The sequence below is a fragment of the Argentina silus genome, assembly GCF_951799395.1.
Source record: "Argentina silus genome assembly, chromosome: Y".
Classification (NCBI taxonomy): Eukaryota; Metazoa; Chordata; class Actinopteri; order Argentiniformes; family Argentinidae; genus Argentina; species Argentina silus.
In genome coordinates, this window is record NC_139654.1 from 29,724,586 (window position 1) to 29,741,053 (window position 16,468).

Genomic DNA, 16,468 nt, shown 5'->3' on the forward strand with positions numbered 1-16,468 from the left:
TCCTCCACACAGGACACAGCCTCCACTGGTTCCATTATGAGAACAGGCTACACTGCTAACATTATCTCCTGTTGTATGCCTATGTATGGAATAGAACTACATCTCTAGCTAGCTGAGAGAGCAATATCAGTACAAACAGTGTTGTGTAATGTGGTGTATAAACACAAAATAGACCAAGAAACACATTTGTTCAATAAATCATTTTTTAATCTCAACAGCAAGTTAGCTTATGCGTGGTCAACATCAACAAAAGGAGTATAAAACTGGATCTCTATAGACTGGTGTTTTATCAGCAGGAGGTGCAGTTATTATGATACTGGAAACACATCCACTACTATCTTCATATTTACTTAATCTTCAACGAGTACTCAGAAATATTGCTATAATACTTTTAAATGGCATATACTGATTGACCAAGGTAAGCACTGTCAAGAAGCTAGCAAACCAAGAAGCTTCTAACCTCACACCACGAGGGTTGCCAGGGAAACTTCTGAGGGACTTTGGTTTTTGTACCGTAGTAACACCTGGATCTCGTCTTCTCCAAAGAGATAATACCAAAAACAAGAACCAGAAATTATAATGCTTGGCTCTCACCGCAACCTTTAAATTAAAGCAGAGTTTTGTCTGTCAGAGACCTTACAAGAAGTAGATTTACTATACCGTTAGTAGAAGCCTAAGTCCTGTAAAACCTCTCCTTCTATTGTCAGTCTGTTGGCTTAAAGTCGAGGTGAACTAGTGTATCCAGTGTTGTGTCGGGTGACTATCCCTCTGGCCTTCAACTTACTTAAGATGAGAGGAACATTCTTTCAGAAACCCAGCAGGTGTGTACTGCAGGGTTCTTCCACCATGGAAAAAAAAACAGCTACAGTGGGCTATACATCACAGGAGGGAAGGATACAACCAGAAGACAAACCAACACCTACTCAACATCGGAGATGAATTGGAAAACAACTACCTGATTTTCTCACACACACAGCAGTGGGCTGGTGGTGGATTATCTCCTGATAACATCATCAGCTCCAGTGATGTCCCAGATGTTTTGGCTGCAAATCAGAGCCTCTCAGCAACCAATAAGATTACACCTCCCGAGATGCACACTCCAACATGGATTAATAATACTGCAACAAAAATATACTGACTCACACTGCACTTATCAAGCACACAATTAATGATATTGTCTCGTTTGTTACTTAATGTCAAATGCTTTGTCAGATTTTTGTCCTACTTCAATACAAAATGCATTGTTGCTGTTTGTGCTTTAGCTAGCCAGTCCCACTGTGCACATCCAACAAGGAGCATCTGTAATACGCTGTGCTACGGATGCAGTACATCAAGCTCTGCAGTTCCACCATGCTGCAGCTGCAGTCAGCTTGCCAGGCGTGCGTGGTGTTAAGCCAATCACTTCACAGACGAGATGCTAATGGTGATGCTCATGGCAACGGCCACGCCAAGTCAGCTTGCCAGGCCTCGCCTCATGGCTCAGGACTGGTGGAAACAGAGGAGTGAGAGGGAGGTAGGGAGGATTTTGGTAGAAAGGTTGTAAGGTTCACCACAACTAAAAGAGTATGAATGATACAAAAACACTTGTTCCTTCCCTGTACCTTGGCCCAACTACACTCCATCTAGGACTTAACGCTGTGTAGGCTTCAAGGGTAATATTGCCTTATGCTTCCTCTGTGCCTTCCTGGTTCAGTTGACCAGTACGAAGCCATGCTGAGAGTCCACAGTCTCCATCATCTCAGTGTCCAGGAAGGAGGAGTTCTGGAGGTCAGGGAGGGTCAGACTCTCCATGTACCCCGCTACAGGGGCGTGTCCTGGGCCGGGGAGGCCAGGGGTTGGGGCTGGTGGGGGCTGTCCTGGGTCCAGAGGAAAGGACAACTCATATTGCCCTGGGTAAACTGCCTCAGCGGAGGGGTAGGGGCCCTGGGCCTGGTCACATCCTGGGTAGCTGTAGCAGAGACCCTCTGGGAGCTGGTTCTGCAGTTGACCCACCAGACCACCAGGAGGCAGTAGTCCAGGCAAGAGGTGGGGATAGTGGTCCAGGTAAGGGTCGTAGAGGTCATAGATCAGGCCCTCAGCACTAGGCTCCATCAGGGGACTGAGGGTCTGGGGGTGTGTATATAGGAGGGAAGGCTGGGAGGAGGTCTGCTGCTGCTGGGGGTGGGGCTGGTGTTGCTGTGCTGCAACTGCAGCCATGGCCCCCTGCAAGCCGAGAGGGGCTGCAGAGTCCTGGTGGCCCATAGCTTGGCCTGGGGTATAAGAGCTGGAACCTTCTATGATCTGCATCTGGTTGAAATAGGCCTGCAACTGCAGGCCCTGGGACTGCTTCTGAAGGTACATCCTCTTCTGGTACAGCCTACGGACAGAGAGGAAACTGTACGTTTAAGGTTCAAGTTTATTTGGCCATTTGTAACTACACACACATTGAAAATGTTCTTCAACCAGAGCCCAGAGACGTAGAATCGAAAAAGGTGACAAAAACATTCAAACTTTACATACATAGACTATTCATAAACAATAATAGTGAAAATGCAAATCCCACATCTTATTATTATATCACCTATGCTCCTGTAGCTGTTGCTCCAGACTGCGAGGCGTCTCCTTACAGAAGAGCTGACAGCTAGCAGGACTGTTAGCCAGAACACTGGCAGTCTACAAGAAGATAGGAAAAATTACTGGATGTAGAATAGATATGTGGGCAACTTATAAATCAATCTTTTTCATTTGTTGCATTTGTTTATATTGTAACACAATGTGACTATGAACTTTAACAAAGAAATCGGCATCAAAAAATAATAATTCCGGTATACATTCTTACTGTCTCTTACATCTTGTGTGCACTTATGTCTGTAATTCATGTCAAGATAAATAAAGTATATCAATTAAAAATAGACGAGTTTTACCTGTTTACCATACACTGCAGTAATATCCTTGTGTAAAATGTGTTTACCATGTTACCTTGACAACAGTGGTCGCTTTGAGAACAATATTTCTGAATGCAGGACAGAAACTACCACAATTCATCACAAAATATGTACTTGAGGCATATACATATGGAAGACTTGCATTTGTGCAAAATGTGAGAACATTTTGCAAATATGTTATAAATTGTAAATAAATTATATCTTTATTCCGGGAATATCTGTATTCACTGCAGTTAGGAGAGGTGAGACAATCTCTGCAAGGTGCAAACCACTAGTTATCCTCAAAAAGGATGGTCAGGTTACAGTTTGCTAAAAAGTACCTAAAAAGCCTGCAGAGGTCTGGAAAACAGTCTTTAGTACATGATAATATTCTTGGGCAGATCCTTTTTTTTCCAAATGTTTCCAAATGGTATATAATAATATTCGTCTTATCTGGCCACGAGTGATTGCAAGAGGAACAATTGGAGAAAAAAGGAACTGCCCAAGATTATTATGCCCTATAGTTTGGGCATGTAGAGCTGCCACAAGAACTTGCTGACTTCAGTCTTAATTGATTATGTTACTGGTAACAACAGCAGCAGAATGTATTCTGAAGTGTACAGAAACATTGTGTCTGCTCGAGCACAAGCAAATTCCTCCAAATTCATTGAATGGACAATTCATACAGTAAGACAATGACCCCAAAAATACTGCCATAGCAACTTGGGAGTTTTTCAGGGACACAAAGCAGAAAGTTCTTGACTGGCCAAGTCAATCTTCCAAATTCAAGATTCCAAATAAATCCAATTGAATATGCATTTCATTTCCTGATAAGATTTTAGGCAAAAATACCTCAAAACAAACAACAACTGAAGATGGCTGCAGTACAGGCCTGGCAGAGCCTAACCAGAGAAGATACCCAGCGTCTGGTGGGATCAATGGGTCGCAGACTTCAGGCAGTTATTGCATGCAAAGGATTGTCGACCAAATACTAAACATGCATACTTTACTTGGATTTTTTTTTTATTTTTATTTTTTTTACGTTTGGTGCCCTGAAGTAGGGTTTATGTTTAAAAAGTTGTACTTTCTAAAGGATGAACCCAATCTGAAAGAAAAACAACATTGAATTAAAGCTGAGAATCTCTACTTTGACCCCATAGTAATTGTTTGATTAACAATCTAAACTGTTGGAGTATAGAGCAAAAATGATTGATAAAAGACTGACTGTTGAAGTAATTATTCTGTAAAATAACAAATCCAGAGTCTAACTCAAGAACTTCTGCTCACCACCTCTTAGTGGTGCCTTGAGGTAATTACAGTATTCATTTGAAATAGTAATTAATTATCAACAGTATTTAGACCTCTATATCCATCACAATTCTCTGTTTTGTTCTGTAACCGTTGTATAAAAGCAATAAGGCACTTGAGTTTATCGTGAATAAAGTCAGTCCTCCGCTTCGGCCCAACAACACCCATCATCTATGACTTATTGCTTAAATAAAGTATATGAATGAAAAATGTGTGTGTGTGTGTGTCTGTGTGTATTAGCACCTGTAGTCTGTGCGTGAGGTACTGTGTCTCCAAACTCTGTCTCCGGGATAGTAGGGGGGGAGGGGCTCCACTCTGGTATAAAGCTAGGTTGTCCTGGTGCCTGGACACCTCTCCCTGGAATATACAACACATGCACACAGGCACCGGTCACTACTATGAGCAGTAGTGAGGTCAGGGTGTGTGAGTGTGCAAGCGCGCGCATGTGTGTTTGTACCTGTAGCGTGGGGTCCAGGAGGTTATGTAGGTGTGTGTGTGGACTGAGGGGGCCCATGGGGAGGTTGTCCTCGGAGTCCATGTGTTCGTACACCATCTGGACCTTGTTGAGCTCCAGAATACCTTTGGTCCGTGCCAGGTTCTGGAGGTGCTGCCGGAACGCAACCAAACCTGTCGCAACGCAACCAAACAACACACAACGTTAGGAGTCATCATCTGCAAAGTGTTTGAGTGTGTGTGTGTGTGTGTGTGTGTGTGTGTGTGTATATATATATATATATATACACAGTGCCTATAGAAAGTCATCATACCCTGTGAAATCTTTACCTTTTGTCACATTACACCCTGGAAATTAAAATAAATCAAATCTAACTTTTTTGAGCTGTATGTACACATTATAACCCTCATCAAAGTGCAAATAATTTTAAAAAAAAATCTGGACAATTATTAAAAATTAATTAGTGAAATACCTGGTTTGGTTAAGTGATCAGCCCCTTAGAGTATACCATTATAAACTTGCTCAGGTGCAACCAATCAACTTCCAGATCAAACACCAGGCTAATTGCCCCCCACCTGACATCAATTGTAGTGGTTTTGATTACTTCAGAATAAAACCAGCTGTTTCTTGAGGATTCCACGACTAGAAGTGCATGGTTCTGCAAAGAATTCACCATGGTTGGAAAAGTACTTACAAAAGGCCTCCGGGATAAAGTTGTAGGAAGGCACAAGTTAGGTGAAGGCTCCAAAAAGATTTCGAAGGCTTTAGCTATCCCTCTGAGTACCGTTCAGAGCATCATTAAGAAGTGGAAGGCTTATGGCAACACCAACACCTTGCCAAGATCAGGCCGTCCGTCCAAACTGGATGACCGAGCCAGGAGGACATTGATCAGAGAAGCTACCAAGAGGCCAAAGGCAACTTTGAAGGACTGTCTGTGCATGTGACAACAATCTCACAAGCTTTACACAAAGCTGGCCTGTATGGCAGGGTAGCAAGAAAGCCTTTTCTGAAAAAGTGCCACACTCAGTCTCGTTTGTGCTATGCAAAAACACACCTGGAAGATTCTGTTGCCATGTGGAAAAAGGTTTTATGGTCAGACGAGACTAAGATTGAACTTTTTGGACTGAACTCCAAGCGCTATGTTTGGCGAAAACCAAACACAGCACACCACCCAAAACACACCATACCTACTGTGAAGCATGGTGGTGGCAACATTATGTTGTGGGGATGTTTCTCTTCAGCGGGGACTGGGCAATTGGTCAGGATTGAAGGGAAAATGGATGCTGCCAAGTACACCCAAATTCTTGAGGACAACCTGTGTCCCTCTGCTAGACAGCTGAAGATGGGCAGGTCATTCACCTTCCAACACGACAACGATCCTAAACATACCGCCAAAAGAACAACGCAGTGGCTTAAGGATAGAAAGGTGAATGTCCTTGAGTGGCCAAGTCAGAGCCCTGACTTAAATCCGATAGAAAATCTGTGGATGGACTTGAAGAGAGCAGTCCATCGCCGCTCACCACGGAATTTGACTTAACTCGAACAATTCTGCAAGGAAGAATGGGCAAATATTCTCCAATCTAGGTGTGCAAAGCTAGTAGAGACATATCCAAACAGATTGATGGCTGTAATTGCAGCAAAAGGTGGCTCTACAAAGTATTAAATCAGGGGACTGATGACTTTTCCAACCCTGTTATTCTTGTTTTTCATTTTTTATAAATGTTCAGAACTGTCGCCTTTTTTTTCATTAGTTTGATGTTGTATGGCTAAAGCTGGAAAAAGTTTTGATTTCAGGCTGTACGACAAATATAGTAACTATTTCAAAGGGGTATGATGACTTTCTATAGGCACTGTATATATATATATATATATATAGAAGTGGTAATAAAAGGAATCTCATTGTCCTAAATCCTTCATGACAGTTCCTCCCTAAACCATGATTCCTGACTCATCCTACTGATTAAGCTATTTAAAAACCACACTCTTTTGAGAGGGAAAGGGACAGAGAGAAAGTCAGCATTGACGTTTCAGGCAGCCATTAAAATGACCTCTAGAGTCACTAGAGACTGATGGATGAAAAGCTCTTCTTTAGCTTCTAGCTTAGTCTCTAGCTGAGAAGTAATTCACACACTTAAGGCTGCAGGATCAAACCTGAAACAGAGTTAAGTGGGCCAAACCCACAAAGAGCTGTCTGATTCACAACCTGAATCACCACACAGCCAGCCAACAAGAGAAGGGGTGGCAGAGAGAGAGAAGAGAACCAATTTCCAGCCTGTGAGAATGTGTGTGTGATGTGTGTATGTGTCTAGGTGTGAATGAGCAGCAGCAGTGGGTGTCGTGTCTGTGTCATTAGGAACAGAGATCAGAGCACATCTTTGCGTCCTAGTGCCTAGGGCTGTAGAGTCCTCACTATTTGGCCATGCTGCAAACGGCAGAAGTAAGGCTCTTGACAAAAACTATAGATTTAAAAGACCATCTCTAACCTTTACCCATACCCTAATCTTAACCTTAAAGGTGTAAGATAGGTGTTAAGAAGTTTGCACACTGCCCAAACAAACGGCAACAACAAACAGTGTTTGGGTTAGTGTGTGCCTCCCGTCTGCATTTGTTGGTTGATGTTTTTTTGAGTTTGTTCAATCAGCGTTTGTTGGAGTTGTGGAAAATTTGACCGGTGTGTACCGAATAGAGATGGACCGATCCAATACTGAGCATTGTTATCGGGCTGATATTGGCCTAAAATGCTGGATCGGGAGTCTGAGATATGGAATGCTATTTACCGATCCGATGCCTTAATGCGAACTGTCTTAAAAACCTGCGTGGTCGACTGACGGCTGCACAGCTGAGATGACAGTGTGTCCCCTGTTCCCTAAGCAACTTAGCAACTTTCCTTGCCAACTCCATAGAAATGCAGCGCACGGGTATCCAAGTTCGCATGCGCGCGCTCATCGACCCCAGCATCAGATGCTTGTTTCTGTGTTGTGTTGAGTGATCTGCTTTTTTCCTCAATCAATCAATCAACATAAACCTTGAGGTATTTTTCATGCAGAACATGATGGATGGCCTTACAGGTCTCTGGAACTGGTTAAAACAAATAAGATGATTTATCTAATCATAGCCAGCTGCACGAACATACAGCATGTCGTTTTTTTTCTCTAATTGCCGTACTGCATTCAGAGATTTTCCTCATAATTTGTGTGCCCATGCAGCTCATTTTTGCCTGTCTGCATTATAGCCATTTGCCAGGGAAGGGAAACATTCTGCCAATATTGAAACATTGTATGCAGCAACATGCAACATATACCTATTATACCTGTCTGATATTATTGTGTTGCCTATGCAGATTTCTCTCAATATCTAATGCGGACAGGAAGATGGACAAGATTGATAGTGAGAGAAAAGCCCAGGTTGATGGTAGGGAGGGAAGAGTAGGCTATGATGTGCAGCAAGAAGTTAAACATGTTTTGCATAGCCTAATAGCTAATTATCTAAATGTGCGTTTGCTAGTTAGGTAGCACCCTGTGTTTAGTTAAAAGGCTTCTGCGAACTTGTAACTAATATGGGAGTGACTAATCGTTTAGATCTAAAGGAATGGGTAGATTCTGGATATTTTAACCCTACCCTGAGCAACGTACAATGGAAAATGTGTTTTTTGTTGGGCAATGTTTGAGCAGTGTGCCTTGACATTTGGCTTTTTGAACATTCTAAAAACAACAGCCAACAACTGCCAACTTTAGAATGTTGGGCACTGTTGGTGTTTGTACGGGCAGTTTGCAAGCTCATTGGGTGAAGGAGAAGTAAGGACTAGATAAGGACTAGGGTTAGGGGGGAGGATTAAGGAGCTGACCTTGAGTGAGGGAGGTGTCAGAGGCACGGCGTCCCTCCCTAAAGCTGATTGGTGAACGGTTGTGCTCCTCCCTCCTTTGGGCACTGAGCGTTTGCATGGCAGGATTGGCCGGCCGTGCGTTCAGGTAGGGCTGGGTCATCTGGGGGGTGGAGGAGTTGACCAGTACCACCTCGCTGAGGGAGGGGGTGTCCTCTAGTAGGCTGAGGTCACTGTGCATGGAGCCCATGTCGTACTCAGAGTCCACACTGCCCAGGGAGGGGTTATGGCCAAAGCTGAACAACTTTCCTGCGGTGGGGCAGGTTGAGAGAGACCACCACACAGTAAAATACACATTTGCTTTTGATCTTTTTAAAATGTGGGTCTTGGTCAAATGATATTCACCATATATTACACAATATGTATACATGCTGGATGCTGGCTTAGCAGACCACTATAACTGTCAGCCCGGAGTGTGTGTGTGTGTGTTTATACGTGCATGTGTGCTGGCGGACCTTGGTTGGTGACCTCTGAGAGGGTGTGTCTATGCTGGCTGAAGTTGGCTGTCTGATCAGCAGAGAAGAGGTGGGCAGGGTCGTCCTCAGTGTCCGGCTCCTCCGTCTCAATGCCTTCATCAATGGACATCTCCATCACGTTGCTAGTTGATGAGACGCTGGTCTTGCGGTGAACAGTGGGAGGCAGGGGGTCCAACAGACAGCCATTCACCTGTAGGCAGGGGGAGACCATAGGATCAGTTCAACCCACACACACAGCTAAACTAAAACCATTAACCAGAAATGCATCCTCTACACAGCTTAGCCTGGGGGGACACACCATCTTCTGAACTGGTGTGTAAACAAATATGTCTGACGTCAATTTGGTCGACAATTCACATTTGTATGTTCATTTCGTTTCATTATTTTGTTTATGAACTGCGAAATTAACAGTTAGTGTTGAAAAACAAACAAAAAAAAAACTATTGTAGCTTTATTGTGAAGAGCAGCCTCCTTGGGTTTCACATAGAAATACTTAGAGACTGCATTTTAAAACACCTAGTCAGAGACTGTGCTGAAGAGACATACATTTGAATAGCTCTTTCCACTTTAGAATGTTGCCAAAAAGTTCAAATTAGAAATACATTTGAATGTGAACAATCAAATCAAAAACTGACAGCTGTAACCGTCTCCCTCCCCCTCTGTTACTCAGACACTGGGAATGTAGGGCCAGGACGTGTGCTTTGGCTGAAAGAGCTGTGAGACGACCCTGTGCGAGCTGTGTGTGTGTGTGTGTGTGTGTTCATGTCAGGGTTGAGTGTGTTACATAAGCAAGGCAGCTGTGATGTGAGAGCGCTCTAGGGTTCAGGGGCTGTGGGGAGCTAGCTGCTGCCAGGACAGCATTATCCTGCATCACACTCACACTGGCTGCTACAGAAAGCAGATCAATGAGCTAGCTAGCTATAAACTGAAATACATTTATATTGATAAAGATAGACTGTTAGTGTGATTGACTACTTGCCACTACTAACAACCCATATTCAGGTTAGTGATCCAAATAAGCCAAACAAAATGTAGTTAGCTGGCTAATTTAGTGAGGCTTGGATCAACATGAAACCATCTCCAAATGACTTACTTGAGGGTTGAGGTGACTTACTGTATCCTAGGAGTTAGGGTAAGAAGTAGGGTTTGTGTTGACTTACTTTAGGCGTTCCTACGTCCTCGACTATGAGGCTGTGCTCTGGTGGACATGTATCTGAGGTGGCTGGAAGAAGGGCGGGGGAACGCAGGAGATGCACACCCTGGGGGAGGAGCCCCACCTGGTCAGAACCACTGGTCGACTGGGGGAGAGAAGATAACATGGAAAGGATCAGCGAGAGATGGGAAAGGAAGACACAGAGTGATGACAAGAACACAGACAATGACGGAGAGAAGGTGAAAGAGAGAAAGGAAAAGAAGAAAAGATTAAATGAACAGAGGCATATGAAGGGGTAGCGACAGGAAGAGCAAGAGAGAGAGAGGTGTTTGGAGGAGGAGGAAGAGAGAGTGAGTCCAGGTGTGAATGACTGTTCTTTGATCAATGATAGACACTGATGCGAATGGAGCCTGGATGCTCTCCCAGGCACTGACACTCAAGAGGCAGACATGGGTTACCTTGACGACTGTCTGCTCTGCAATGGTGCTGGGTCGTCGCTGGCGCACGTCGAGACGCTGTTCCACCGGGAAACTACAGCGGTGGGCTTTCATTCTCTCCACAAGCAGGAAGTAGATAGCAGCAAAGTGGTTATAACTCTTGTTCTGAAGAGACTGGGGAGAGAACAGAAACACACAGGATTAAAGGGATGGTTATTTGTCTAGGTTTACAGGCCACTTTCTAGGTTCATTTGGGTGTACTCTCTCTTTGAACATCTCCACTAACCCTCTTACTGTAATACTGCCATTGGCTAAAACAGCTTTCTCTTGTATTTCATCACTGTTGTGGTACACTAGGTGAAACAATACAATACATAAAGACTGAGGTTTCTCAGGTGTACAGGAGAAGATGGTGTATAAGTGTTAGTCGTCACCTCTACAGTCTTGTGCTGGTCGATGCCCAGGCTGTGCATCAGCCGGAGGACCTGTTCGCTGTACTCTCCCACATCGCCCTCGGCCGGTGTTTGCTGGTACAACACGGGCCTCTGCACTGGCACGTCCAACATCATCCACTTATGTTCCTTAATCTGGGCTATGGTCAAACGCTTAGAAGGGTCCAACACCAACATCCTCCTTATCAGATGCTCACAGTCTGGGGGGGGGGGGGGGGGGGGGGGGGGGGCAGAGAGAAATATATAAGAGAGTCAAAGTGTGATCTCTGGTAAGGCAGCCAGAGAGACAAAAAGAGAGTTATCTGTGTGAATAAAACATCAGCATTACACATACCACCACCCCCCCAGGTGGTGGTGACAGTGATAGGACTGTGTACAGAGCAGAGAGGAATAGGCAGGAGTGCACAGCAATCTCTCTCCCTCCCTCCCCCTCTGGATGAAAAATCTTCACCTCTAGTTAGCGCCTAGCTGAGGTTGACGTCACACACGGCTGGTTCCTAACAGGATTACTGCCCCTGGCTGAGGCTGAGCGTTTCTCTCAACTCATCTCACCTCTGCTCTACAGCTACCCGCCCAGCCTGTCTCTATCGCATTTCCCTCATCCCCTACATTATAAACACTAATACAATTCTGTGTGGATTGGATAAAAAAGGTGGAAAAACTTGACCTGGGCTAGTATCAGAGGGCAAGATGGAACTACTGTGATATTGCTTAAACCTATCCAGTCCACTCAGATCTATGAGCCCATCAACGTTTACCGATCCTCAGCGAATGCTTTGAGACTATTCAGCCTACTTGGAAGCAGCCTTCTCAGCCAAGCCCGTGGTGAGTAGTTCAAACCACTTAAATCCCCTTGAGGGAGAGGTTGGGTGGTCTACTTTGCCCCTGGCCTTTGCCGCAGTCAGGAGTCAGATATTTTTACCTATGACGAGATCTACGGCACTGCGCAAGCAGTGAGAGAGGTTAACACCAACGCTATCCTGTCAGTCTACCTGGCGGACCCCGTGCGCACGGCCCTGTGGGGTCGGCACTACAAGTCTGCCCCCCGCCTCCCCGTTCCGCTCCAGGAATGCGTAGGCTCCCTGTTACTCCATTCGGTGCAGTGATGCGCATGTTCTGTCTCCCTTCTAGGTCCACCACATGGTGACACAGGGCTACAGACTGCACCTTGTGGGGAACATCCCATGCATTTGCGGGGGTGGTGCAGTCATGGGCACGACCCAAATACTCAGTCAAAATGTTCTCTCTGTTGGCCAGGGGCGTGATCAGTGTGACTCCAGAGGACGAACCCAGTGACAGCGGTCACTTGTGGTTCCAAAAACCCCCCCAAAAAAACGGTCGACCTCAAAGATGCGTATTCCCACATCAAGATTTGTCAGACACACAGGAGGTTCCTGAGATTCGCCCACTTGAGAGTATACACGGGGGGCATTACACGACGGATGGTCAGTAAGCAGCGTTTGGTCGGGTCTGTTACGCACAGCCCACATAAAAGTGCTCAAACTCTGCACAGTGTTTCTAGCCCTCAAGCACTTTCTCCCGTTCCTGCAGGGACATCACGTCCTGGTCAGAACGGACAATATGTCCACAGTGGCGTATGTCAATCGCCAAGGAGGATTGTTGACGTGAAGCAGCGAACATTTGTTGTCCCTCACAGCCACTCATGTGTCAGCTAAACACAGGAGTGGACTTACTGTCACGCGGAGGACCCATTTCAGGGGAAAGATGACGACACCTCAGGTCGTGCAAGATGTTTGGAGACGCAACGGTGTGGGCACCCATATACAGCGGGTGAAATAAGTATTGAACACGTCACCATTTTTCTCAGTAAATATATTTCCAAAGGTACTATTGACATGACATTTTCACCAGATGTTGGTAACAACCCAAGTAATCCATACATACAAAGAAACCAAAACAAATAAGTTCAGAAATTAAGTTATGTGTAATAATGTGAAATGACACAGGGAAAAAGTATTGAACACGCTTACTGATATTTATTTAATACTTTGTACAAAAGCCTTTGTTGGTAATGACAGCTTCAAGATGCCTCCTGTATGGAGAAACTAGTCGCATGCATTGCTCTGGTGTGATTTTGGCTCATTCTTCCACACAAACAGTCTTCAAATCTTGAAGGTTCCGTGGGCCTCTTCTATGAATCTTGATCTTCAGTTCTTTCCATAGATTTTCAATGGGATTTAAGTCGGGTGATTGGCTGGGCCATTCTAGCAGCTTTATTTTCTTTCTTTGAAACCAATTGAGAGTTTCCTTGGCTGTGTGTTTGGGATCATTGTCTTGCTGAAATGTCCACCCTCGTTTCATCTTCATCATCCTGGTAGATGGCAGCAGATTTTGGTCAAGAATGTCTCGGTACATTTGCCCATTCATCCTTCCTTCAATTATGTGAAGTTTGCCAGTACCATTTGCTGAAAAGCAGCCCCACACCATGATGTTCCCACCTCCAAACTTCACTGTTGGTATGGTGTTTTTAGGGTGATGTGCAGTGCCATTTCTCCTCCAAACATGGTGTGTATTATGGCATCCAAACAGTTCAATTTTGCTCTCATCTGACCACACTATATTCTCCCAGTATTTCACTGGCTTTTCCAAATGTTGTGCAACTTTAAACAAGCTTTTCAGCAGAGTCTTGCGTGGTGAGCGTGCATACAGGCCATGGCGGTGGAGTGCATTACTTACTGTTTTCTTTGAGACAACAGTACCTGCTAATTCCAGGTCTTTTTGAAGCTCTCCACAAGTGGTCCTTGGCTCTTGGACAACTCTTCTGATTATTCTTTTCACTCTTGCGAGGAGCACCTGATCGAGGCAAATTTATGGTGAAATGATTGTCTTTCCACTTCCGTATTATGGCCCCAACAGTGCTCACTGGAACATTCAGAAGCTTAGAAATGCGCCTGTAACCAATGCCATCGTTATGTCTTGCAACAATTAGGTTGCGAAGGTCTTGAGACAGCTCTTTGCTTTTAATCATCAAGATGTGTCTTGTGTGACACCTTGGCAATGACACCTTTTTGTAGGCCATCAGTTGGGACTGAACCAGCTGATATTAATTTGCACTGACAAGGGGCTGGATTGCTTTTTAATTACTGATAGATTTCAATTGTTGTCTTGGCTTTCCATGCCTTTTTGCACCTCCCTTTCTTCATGTGTTCAATACTTTTTCCCTGTGTCATTTCACAATATTACACAACTTAATTTCTGAACGTATTTTTTTTGGTTTCTTTGTATGTATGGATTACTTGGGTTGTTACCAACATCTGGTGAAAATGTCATGTCAATAGCACCTTTGGAAATATATGTACTGAGAAAAATGGTGACGTGTTCAATACTTATTTCACCCGCTGTATCTGTTTGCATCGCAGGAAAACAAGCAATTTCCGTTATTCTTCGCGACCACTGTGCTCCGCTAGGCACGGACGCACTGGCCCATAGTGGCCACGCGCTGTATGCCTTCCCTCCAGTGGGTCTGTGAGCGGCCTGTCCCTGCTCCTGATAGCCCTGAATTGGCCTGGGAGGCCTTGGAGGCTGCAGATACAGTGCCCTCCATAACTATTGGAAAGAGGAAGCATTTTGTCTTCTTTTAGCTCTATACTCTACTGTCAATCCTCAGATTTAAATCCAATTGAACATGTATTTAATTTGCTGAAGAAGGAACTTAAGGCAAAAAGACCCCATACAGGCCTGACAGCATCACCAGAGAAGATACCCAGCGCCTGGTGGGGTCAATGGGTCGCAGACTTCAGGCAGTTACTGCATGCAATGTGTTGTTGCTGAAAATCCTTTATATGCAGTAACTGTCTGAAGTTTGCAACCCATTGACCTCACCAGACGCTGGGTATGTTCTCTGGTGATGCTCTGCCAGGCCTGTACTGCAGCCATCTTCAGTTGTTGTTTGTTTTTAGGTGTTTTTGCCTAAAATCTTATCATCAGGAAATGAAATGCATGTTCAATTGGATTTGAATCTGAATATCGACTTGCCAAATCAAAAACTTTCCACTTGTTGGCCCTGAAACAGTCCCTAGTTGCTATGGCAGTATGTTTTGGGTCATTGTCTTACTGTATGATGCACTGCCATCCAATGAATTTGGAGGCATTTGCTTGCACTTGAGCAGACAAGATGTTTCTGTACACTTCAGAATACATTCTGCTGCTGCCGTCAGCAGTTACAATCAAACTGGACTCTACACACAAGTGGTCACATGACCAACTAACACAAGTTAATATTACATTATATCTGACTCCAAAATATATTTTATGATTAATAATGATTGATAATGATTTGCTCATCCCTGTGTGACAGACACTCAATCATATCTGATCCTAGATTCCATTAAGAATACCCAATATGCTATGACCATGCTTTTAAGTTAGAAGAAATCATGAAGAGTATACACATGGTCCAATATACCTGATGTGATGACTCGAGTCTACGTGTTGCTAACTACGTATGTGAACATTAGACATTAATAGTAAACGCTGTGTGATAACCTGGTCGCGATTATGTTATGCTGTTTTAACAGAACCTTCATCTAGTGCACAACATCACATTACTCCACATAGGAAGAATGTGAAGAGTATCAACAAATAAACCAATTGAATAGTTTCAAAGAAATAAACAAACTGTAAACAAATGGAAGTTTAACCATAAGTCCAACGCTGTGTGTGTCAAGGAAAACCCGAGAAACTCAAAGAATGAAGGTTCTGTATCTTCCTGAAATATTCTCCAAACAATAGAACATAGGTGGAAGATGCCGGTTGGCCGATACAATATACATTACAATAGCAAAGGAATTGACGACAGGCAAGGTGCGATATCCTCAGGACGTCCACCAGGCATGCTCATTCAACTGTAAATAGGTGTTCCGGGCTGAGAGAGGGAGGCATCACCATTCAGAATGGAAGATCAGACGATCACCGTCTTTGTCTCAGCCACATGTACAGTGCATTCAGAAAGTATTCAGACCCCTTCACTTTTTCCGCATTATGTTATGTTACAACCTTATTCTAAAATTGATTAAATTATTTTTTTTCCTCATCAATATACACACAATACCCAATAACGACAAAGCAAAAACAGGTTTTTAGAAATTGTTGCTAATATATTAAAAATAAATAAATAATAATACATTTACATAAGTATTCAGACCCTTTATTCAGTACTTTGTTGAAGCACCTTTGGCAGCGATTACAGCCTCGAATCTTCTTGGGTATGACACGACAAGCTTGACACACCTGTATTTTGGGAATTTCTCCAATTCTTCTCTGCAGACCCCAAGCTCTGTCAGGTTGGATGGGGAGCGTCGCTGCACAGCTATTTTCATGTTCGATCGGGTTCAAGTCCGAGCTCTGGCTGGGCCACTCAAGGACATTCAAAAGACTTGTCCTGA

At 44.1% G+C, this 16,468-nt stretch overlaps 1 protein-coding gene across 2 annotated transcripts in view; it reads right to left on the reverse strand.

Annotated features, from left to right (window-relative positions):
• Positions 1-223: 223 nt before the first annotated feature.
• The window catches only part of LOC310824228 (serine/threonine-protein kinase SIK2-like), a 56,516-nt gene continuing 40,271 nt past the window's right edge, over positions 224-16,468 (reverse strand). For both annotated transcript variants that reach the window (XM_083697058.1, XM_083697059.1), the window contains exons 7-15: positions 11,046-11,263; positions 10,633-10,785; positions 10,182-10,319; positions 9,001-9,211; positions 8,510-8,794; positions 4,669-4,838; positions 4,455-4,568; positions 2,561-2,652; positions 224-2,356 (exon numbers count right to left, since the gene is read on the reverse strand). In XM_083697058.1, coding sequence (XP_083553184.1) covers positions 1,690-2,356; positions 2,561-2,652; positions 4,455-4,568; positions 4,669-4,838; positions 8,510-8,794; positions 9,001-9,211; positions 10,182-10,319; positions 10,633-10,785; positions 11,046-11,263 — 2,048 coding nt within the window. In that variant the 3' untranslated portion in view covers positions 224-1,689. The remainder of the gene's footprint in view (positions 2,357-2,560; positions 2,653-4,454; positions 4,569-4,668; positions 4,839-8,509; positions 8,795-9,000; positions 9,212-10,181; positions 10,320-10,632; positions 10,786-11,045; positions 11,264-16,468) is intronic.